This window comes from Pollicipes pollicipes, unplaced genomic scaffold, assembly GCF_011947565.3.
Source record: "Pollicipes pollicipes isolate AB1234 unplaced genomic scaffold, Ppol_2.1 Scaffold_713;HRSCAF=820_pilon_pilon_pilon, whole genome shotgun sequence".
In the NCBI taxonomy this organism is placed as follows: Eukaryota; Metazoa; Arthropoda; class Thecostraca; order Pollicipedomorpha; family Pollicipedidae; genus Pollicipes; species Pollicipes pollicipes.
Window position 1 is genome coordinate 86,680 of NW_023597010.1, and position 8,083 is coordinate 94,762.

Consider the following 8,083-nt stretch of genomic DNA (forward strand, 5'->3'; position numbering starts at 1 on the left):
CATAGCAACGCACATAAACGTCACAAGAATGCAACATATGGGGGCTCGATACTCACGTTGATTAAGCTAGGATAGGGACCGAGTACTGTCGGCCCGCGCACAGGTTGCGACTACGGCCCCCACAGCCGGCCGTGCACATGGGTACAGACAGAGCACGCCAGAATGTAGAGGGCACGGGCCGAACACAGAGCATCTGGCTGGCATTTGACGCATCTGAATCAAAAAATTAATTGCAGCAGACAATATTCACCACGCCCACCACTTATCCGCACCACCGTGGCAGCAAGCCACAGGGTGAGAGGCCGTGTACGATCGAAGTGCATTGTAATGGCTTGCCGCTTTAGCGTGTTCTCTTGCATTGTCACGTTCGTCGCGCTTATTTTTTACGCATTTGCGCCACTGGCCGTGTACAACTGTCACTAACAGAGTGCTTTTATCGGAAGAAAAAAGGCCAATGCTCCTGTTTCCCTATTGCGAACAATTCTCGTGGCCACGCCTTCACTTTTTTGGCCATTGCAGTTAAATGGTTTGCCGCATTGGTTTGCAAAGCAAATCATCATGTTTGTGGTAGTTTTTTACGTTCTAGCATCCACTAACGGCTTTTTATATTATCTGTACGAATATTTCGATGTGCCGGCTTCCCTTCAGCTTTACGTTCGGCGCCGTGGGGCCCGTCACACCTTGAAGTCCTCGCAGCAGTGACGTCATGGTAACGTTAGCGAGGATGGAGCGAGAATCACCGGACGGTGTTACTCCTATCGGCCTTGCCGGAGCCCCTTTTGGCGGTACTGTGTGTTTCGACGCGCCGGGGTGCGGGTGTGTTGGTCGGGTAGTGTGTGTGCCCCCGTTCAGTGCCTGCCGGGAGGTAGGCTCCGTTGGCTACCCAGAGACAACATGACATGTGCCATTTCAGAAATCCTGCCTTACATCAGAAAAGGCCACCCCGAATTTCATGGCTTGCCCCAACGGGTTACGGAATCCCGTCAAGATCTGCAGCGCATGGTTGTAGCTGGTGCAGCGATTGGGGAGTTGAGTCGGGGACATGTCCCCCAATTTTTTTTTTATGAAATGGGATTATATGTCTTTAGCTGTTGCTAGCAGATGAGAGGTTTCAAGTGTTTCTATTATTAAAAATGTCTGTTTTAGATCAGGTTATTCTTCAAAGTCTAGTTAGATTCCTCTGATCCAGATTATCCCCTCCGCCAAACTTAAAAACTATACTCCAGTGTTTTCCACACTGGTGCATTGGTGCAGAGTTAATCCAGTAATGAATCCAGTTGGGTCTGGTAATGTCTAGCCCACATGGTCAGGTGTGTCCTAACCAGTTAGGGGCTCTGCCTCCAGGCCATTTAACTTTGGGAGAAAGGTGGGTCAGCTCCAGGGAGTTTAATTTATTCTGCATATATTTGGTAGATCTGGTTGCTCTCTGTTCAAAATTACACCTCTGCTGACAATGAGATAACATGTGCACATTGTGGTAGACTACTCATTGTTCTTTAGGTTGCAGGTCTTCATGTCCTCTTCTTGTTCAGATCTGCTTCTCCAGGTCTTTTTCTTCAATTTTGGAAAAGACTGGTATATGTTGCATGCAGCTCTAGGGGATATGATTTCATAGAGATAATGTGTTTCACATTAAGTGTCCACTTGACCTGGTTGGAACCAATATCAGCAAATAAATTAGGTTGGCTTCTTTGCTCTCAACTTACATAAGACAAGTGAAAAATGTTTCTATACATTTTGTCAGTATGTTAAGCTTTCTGACTCTTTCATACAGGAGCTTTGTTCACTTTTGCTCTGTGAGGGTCTGAGGGACTTGAGAGCCCCTCCCCCTACAGTCTTGAAAACTAAGCAAACTACAAATAGCCATTTGTAATATGTTGTTAAACCATGTCATATAGGCATTTCTGTGAAAAGTGACAAAAGTGACCTTTACTGGTCAAACAGGTTCAAAGGAGTCAAATTAGCACGTGATAAACCCCTCCTGTTATGAAAATGAGACATGGCACTGCAATACTAAATGTTAGTCCTCAAAGGACCCTGATAGCTTCCAGTCCATGCTTTGTTTTACTATTTGTTCTCTTAGTCTAGCTTCTGGTGCCCAAAGTGTTTGGAAGCACATAGGTGCTATCTACAATGTCAGCATTCTTTATGACCTTGCCTCAGTCATGTCCCAAGCGGGAATATCATCATGCTAGCAAAGATGCATGGTAAGGCTGAGAACCCAGCAAGGTGTAACACTGCCAAATCCCCCATGATGAAGTGTGCCCTGATAACTTCATCTACATAAGGGTTGTCCCCTAGGAGCAGCAATGAACCAACTCATCTGATGCTCTCTGTCACAAGTTTTTGCCTGCTGTGTTCCCAGGTTGTTCATGTCTCTGCTTTTACATCTGGTGGGTGTGGCTGTGTTTGGAGCATGCACCTACTATGATATATACTATGTGCTGGAAAATGCTGGTCCCCACCAAGACAATCCATTGGTTAAAGAACTCTTCAATTCAAGACCACAATGGGGTGGCAGGTGGAAGTTTCTCACAGTGTGGGGACTGGTAAGTATTTGATGTTTCAGCTGGCACATATTTGCATGTTAAATGGCATATATATATATATATATATATATATATATATATATATATATATATATATATATATATATATATATATATAAACACATATATGGTTTCCAAGCTATTACCACATCTATGTATGTGTCACCTTATCAGAGTTTGTCAGTCGTCCAACCCGCCCGTTTTTCGTACCTGACACAGACCGTGCAGCTGATCTACTACGTGATCGCGGCGGTGAACGACCTGCTCGGCAGCAGCACGTTCGTGCGGCGTGACGGCACGCGGCTGCAGCGGCTGCGCGACCTCTTCTTCACGGCGCTGGCGCTGCCCGTGGCCTTGGTGGGTGGCGAACGCCCCCGGGAACGTGCTCCTCCCCTCACGAGAGCGGCGTCGTCAGGGTGCGCGCGGAGGTGGCGGTGCGCGCCGCTGAGGAGCGCGCGAGCGACCATCTTCTTCGCCGTGGCTAAGGCCGAGCTCGTGTGACATTGGTCAGTGGCGTCAGGTGCCTGCACGCTGCACAGTGCAGCTACGGAGGCACTGCAGCTGCGCGCCGGCCGCGAGGTGCGTGTCATTCTCAGCAGCCGCGCGACCGCCGTGGGAGTGAGTCTGCCTGAGCCTCCACCCTCCCCGCCCCGGCAGGTGGTGTGCCTGATGTTCTGGGGCCTGTACGCCATCCACCGCGACCTGGTGTTCCCCGAGGTGATGGACCTGTTCTACCCGTGGTGGCTGAACCACGGCGTGCACACCATGCCACTGCTATTGGGCCTGCTGGAGGTGCTGACGGTGCGCCACCACTATGCCAGCAACTGGGTCTCGGTGGCGCTGCTGGCCACCTTCCTCGTCACCTACCTGGCCTGGTCAGTGGCGGCGTTCTCTCGCGGCTGCTGGTGGGCCTCCTCTCCGGACCGTGTCGGAATGCTAGATGAGATGTGTGACCATTATGTTGCAGCTGGGCTGCGTTGGGGACACGGCTGGTCACTCTACACTATCGCGAGGGTGTATCGGCTGTTCGAGAGAGGCTCACAGGAGTTAACTAGGAGCTCTACTGACTTGTTTTATTACCACGTGGTTTTGCCTGATTCCTTCCGTCAGTGGTGATTGAATTTGGTGCGATTCGCTGCAAATCCCCGTGCCTCCCCTCAGTGCTCGCTGACGGATATGGCGTCGCCCGCGCTCGCGGCCGGTCCGAACTCGGCCCCCATGTAACGAGCCGCGGCCGTCCGTCCGGGCCTCGCTCACACTCCGCCGCCCGCCGTAGGACCATGTACCTGGCGCTGGTAGCCGAGATCTGGGTGTACGGCGTGCTCAGGGTGCTCAGCTGGCCGTTGCGCTTCCTCTTCATGGCCGGCAACCTGCTGGTGGCGCTCGGTCTCTTCGCGCTCGGCAAGCGGATGGATGCGGTTGTCTGGGGTGAGGCGACGCGGTTGGGGCGGCCGGCGAATCTCTGGACGGACGCTGTGGGGCGGCGGGTGACTCCCTGGACGGACGGTATGGGGTGGCCTGTGACCCCCTGGACCGACTGTGGGGTAGCCAGTGACTCACACGACCGGACGCCGAGGGGCGGCCGGTCCTGCTGCCGGCCCCGGGACGTGCGCAGGTTGATCGAGGCCCGGGAGTTGTTGGGCGAGCCTTTTGGACCTCCACTGCACCTCTCTGCACGCTCGCAGCGACCTGGGCCTCTCCGGCGAGGGCGCTGGGACATTCAGTGAGGGATCGGGACCACCGGTGACGCCCTGTCAATGAGGCACCGGCAGGCCCTGTGTGGTCAGCATTCAGACCGTGTTTACGTGATTGGCCCGGCCGCCGGGATGGGCGAGCAAAGTCCTGCGCGTGGCCTGCCGCCGCGGATGACTGGTTCAGGGTCAGGCCTGCAGCCGAGCGGGGTCGGGCTCTACCCCTGCCCCGCGGCCGGCGGGGTCGGGCTCTGTCCCGCGGTCCGGCGGGGTTTGGGCTCTGCCCCGCGGCCCGGCGGGGTCTGGGCTCTGCCCCGCGGCCCGGCGGGGTTTGGGCTCTGCCCCGCGATCCGGCGGGGTCGGGCTCTGCCCCGCGGTCCGGCGGGGTCGGGCTCTGCCCCGCGACCCGGCGGGGTCGAGCCTGCAGCGAGCATGACGTCGAGGGGGATCGGCGGTGCATGTCGTTCAGAGATGTTGCCATAATCGAGAGAAAGCGCATTGGTGACGCGCGGGAACTGGGCTGAATTTGACTGACATACCGCACGTGTTTTGTGGAGTTTTGCGATACCGTTTAGTCTTCTACAGCGTCATATACAGTGTTTTGCCTAAGTGGCTTGCACCCCGGTCCATTCAGACGCATGCCGACTGTAGCCAGGCTCGTTGAATTGTTGATGTTTTATTGCGCTAATGGGCCGCGTTGGAAAAACACGGTGACAGCTGGTTTTAGTCTGCATTTCTTCGTCGGGAAGTGCAGCGTGAAGTCATATAGAATTCGGGAGGTCTGTGCGTCGCTTAGAAACGACAGCAAATCTATTAACAGCTTAGACGATCTGTAGATCCGTGAAGTGCAGACACCGTGCGGATCTGACTTTATTGGCGCTTCGCCCTTCAAACAACTGCACGCTGTCTATCGGTAAAGAAACTCCTTTGTCGTTTCAGGCAAGGAGAAGGCTGCTGCCGCGGCGAAGGAAGGCGGTGGGAAGAAGCGTCGCTAAGGGGTCCCCCCGCCGATGATGTGTACGCCGTCACGGCCGTAGTGCTGATGGGGCCCTCCAAGCCCCGCGTTAAATCACACTCCTACCGTAAATGAGCTTCCCAGGCCGGTCCATCCCAGATAGTCCGGCGCATTTCCAACCGATGCCTTGTCTCTCCAGAAGCCGCCAGTTTCTGGAGGCATTCCGCCTTCAAATCGTTCAGATATCTCAGTTTTAAGTGTGACCGATAGTTCTGACGCATAACGATTTTTACGCCCGTGCGCTTCCAGCCACATTTTACATATTAACTCGTCATTCATAGCCATCGCGCTCTTCAGCTCGTCCACTTCCACTGCGAGGTTGCGAATCCTCGGATTTTGCTGATCTTGCTGCAAAGTACCCGTTCATTTCAACGATGCAGGGATTTTACATGGTATGGATTATGTCCGTGTGCGGGACGTTGGTTGCTTGTATCTAACACAGGTGTTGTATCCTGGTGGTTAGGGGACGTGGCTTCCTTTTCAGTTGGGGGCTGAACCCCCTCCCCCAACGTGGGCTCTAGCCCCCCTCCCAGCTTTGGAAAGAAAATGGGCTAAATCCGGGGAGAAACCTGTTTGTTGGCATATTTTGGGGATGGGTTGGATCATTTTTCATTGTTCGGCCCCTCCCTCCTAATATGTTGTGAAACTATGTCCCTGGTGCTGGTTGTTACAGAGATTATTATTTTTCTGATATGGCCTACATATCTGCAGTGTATGTTATTACCACGGCGCAGGAGGCTCACTTTGTTGTATGAATTATGGGTTGCTATGAGACGTTGGTCGATTGTAACGCAGGTCTTGTCTCCTGCTGGTTGTTACCCAGTTTACGATTTTACTGATAGGTTATCTAGCTGCAACGTACACGGTCATTACACCGATGCAGGGGTTTTACATTGCGTTAAGTATGCCTTACCACGGACGTTGGTCGCTTGTCTCTAATGCAGGGTTTGTCGTTGCCGACTTGTTGCCGAGGATACGATTCTACTGATTTGACTTGTCTAGCTGGAAAGGGCACGTCAGTACCAGGCGTATATCCGTAGTAATCGCGGCGGTGTAGGGGTCTTGCATTATGTGGATTGGGTACCGCTGCTGAAGTCTGGCGCGCGGGCGTTGACCCCTGCTATCGTCACCAATGCAGATATTGCCTTTGTGGAGGCGCGGTGTACCGTCCTAGCGTCGCCAGAGGGCGTAGCATCGCCCCAGGCTGTTCTCGTTTGATGTGCAGTTCCGTGGCGCCGCCAGTGTCTATCCGCCCGTTGCCCATGCTCTTACAAACTGCCATAATGAGCCGTTACGTTTTCCTGATGCATACCCATGCTGTTGAGCTGTCTCAGGTGTGCGACGCCGTTACGCAAACAGTCGTGTTGACGCCGGTGCGGCCGGCGCAGGGAGGGCGCCTGTCGATCGCGCCGTGTTTGTGCTCCGCGCGCAACACCGTCGTCGCCCGAGTCGCGAGCAGATGACTCCAGGTCGGCTCAGGGTCACGGTCCCGGGCAGGAGGCCGCTGTCGTGTTACCCGCGCTTCGCTCCGGCGCACGCGGCGTCAAGTTCCAGAGCACCCCAGCGGAAACGGCTCGGCGATGGACCTCCACCTCTCCTGGGCTGTTTATTGTGCCTAGAGGTCACCTCCGGATCCGTCCAACTAGCATATCTAGGTAGCGTCCGTCCAACCAACAGGTCTGTACTTCACACAAGCTGGTCTGCGCGAAACAGTTGGACTGGACGTGATTGTCTCTCGCTTTGGTTGTCATGGACAGGGTAGTTTGGACTGGGGTTGTGATTGTCATTGGATTACAACCACGCGCAGACGCCTTTGAATTTAGCGTTGTGTCAGCAGGCATAGTGGGTTTGTTGTAGTATTTTCCCCAGTATAACGTGTTGATTGTTGAAGTACTGTTGCAGAGTTTAGGTGCAGTGTTCTTGTCTGCTTTTATTTAATGTTTTAGATATTTTAGATTAACTTGCACGTTGTTTCCTGGAGGTTTCCATGCATTTAGCGGAGGTTAACTCGCAAGATCTGATGGTCACGCAGACTCAACTAGCTCATTTGGAACAGTGCGTATCGACCGGGCCTTGGTGAATTGGTGACTGGGACAATAAATGAGTGAATAGGGGAGGAGAAGTGTTCATTATGACTACATGCCTTCGGCTTGGGTGCCATTGAAATAAGGGGCTGCATTCTCCGACCAAGAGCAACGCATTGAACAGGCTGCGAAAATGCTGCGAACGTTTCTTTCAATGTGTGGGCTTGCTCGCTATATACGTTACATTCTCTGGCTACCGTTGCAAGGACTGGTCACCAAACATTGCTTCTGAATAGTTGCTTGTGATGCTTGCACGGCCCTGACATTCGACTAGACGCCTGACGCCAAGCAGGAGCCGGAGCTGGGCGTACAGCTTTCTGTCATGGATATCCGTCAGCCAAGCCTTTATCGTGCAGTCATGGAGTTCCATGCGTTCCGGAGGTCGTGCCAAGGCGCGTAAGAGCGTTATACACCTAAAAGCAGTCAACCGTTGTGTGTTATAATTTGTGTAATATCTGTCTCCGGCCACGGGGACGGTTCGTCGCCCGCAGCAGGTGGCAATGCGTTTCATTATGTGCGTCTGGGCGCGTGTTAGCGCGTCTCTCCTCGCTTGTCAGCGACGAAAAACTGACCTTGTAGACCGCGTTTGAACTTCTAAAGGCGTTCTGGGACGGTGCTGCGTGTGTGAACCGACGAAATGTGAGTGTATGTGTGTATATGATCGTTCGGTGTTCTGCTTTTCACTCAGTCCACCAGTGAGAAAATGTGACCATTGTTTTCGGCCCAGTCCAGACCTTTAAAAAT

The 8,083-nt window shown here is 53.4% G+C and overlaps 1 protein-coding gene across 2 annotated transcripts; it reads left to right on the forward strand.

Moving 5' to 3' along the window:
- Positions 1–796: 796 nt before the first annotated feature.
- On the forward strand, positions 797–7,371 carry LOC119108980 (androgen-induced gene 1 protein). 2 transcript variants are annotated; one of them, XM_037232527.1, is made up of 6 exons: positions 797–865; positions 2,366–2,549; positions 2,769–2,906; positions 3,207–3,424; positions 3,826–3,977; positions 5,180–7,371. In XM_037232527.1, the coding sequence occupies exons 2-6, from the start codon at positions 2,373–2,375 to the stop codon at positions 5,233–5,235; spliced, it is 741 nt and encodes a 246-aa protein (XP_037088422.1). In that variant the 5' UTR covers positions 797–865; positions 2,366–2,372; the 3' UTR covers positions 5,236–7,371. The 2 variants fall into 2 exon arrangements, with proteins under 2 accessions (XP_037088422.1, XP_037088423.1); XM_037232528.1 differs by lacking the exon at positions 3,826–3,977.
- Positions 7,372–8,083: the final 712 nt, after the last annotated feature.

Excerpts from the sequence above, each read along its gene's own strand:
- LOC119108980 (XM_037232527.1), top strand. The coding sequence starts at position 2,373 with ATGTCTCTGCTTTTACATCTGGTGGGTGTGGCTGTGTTTGGAGCATGC. Across the intron at positions 3,425-3,825 it reads CTCGTCACCTACCTGGCCTG|GACCATGTACCTGGCGCTGG; the intron begins GTCAGTGGCGGC and ends CGCCCGCCGTAG. Across the intron at positions 3,978-5,179 it reads GATGGATGCGGTTGTCTGGG|GCAAGGAGAAGGCTGCTGCC; the intron begins GTGAGGCGACGC and ends TTGTCGTTTCAG.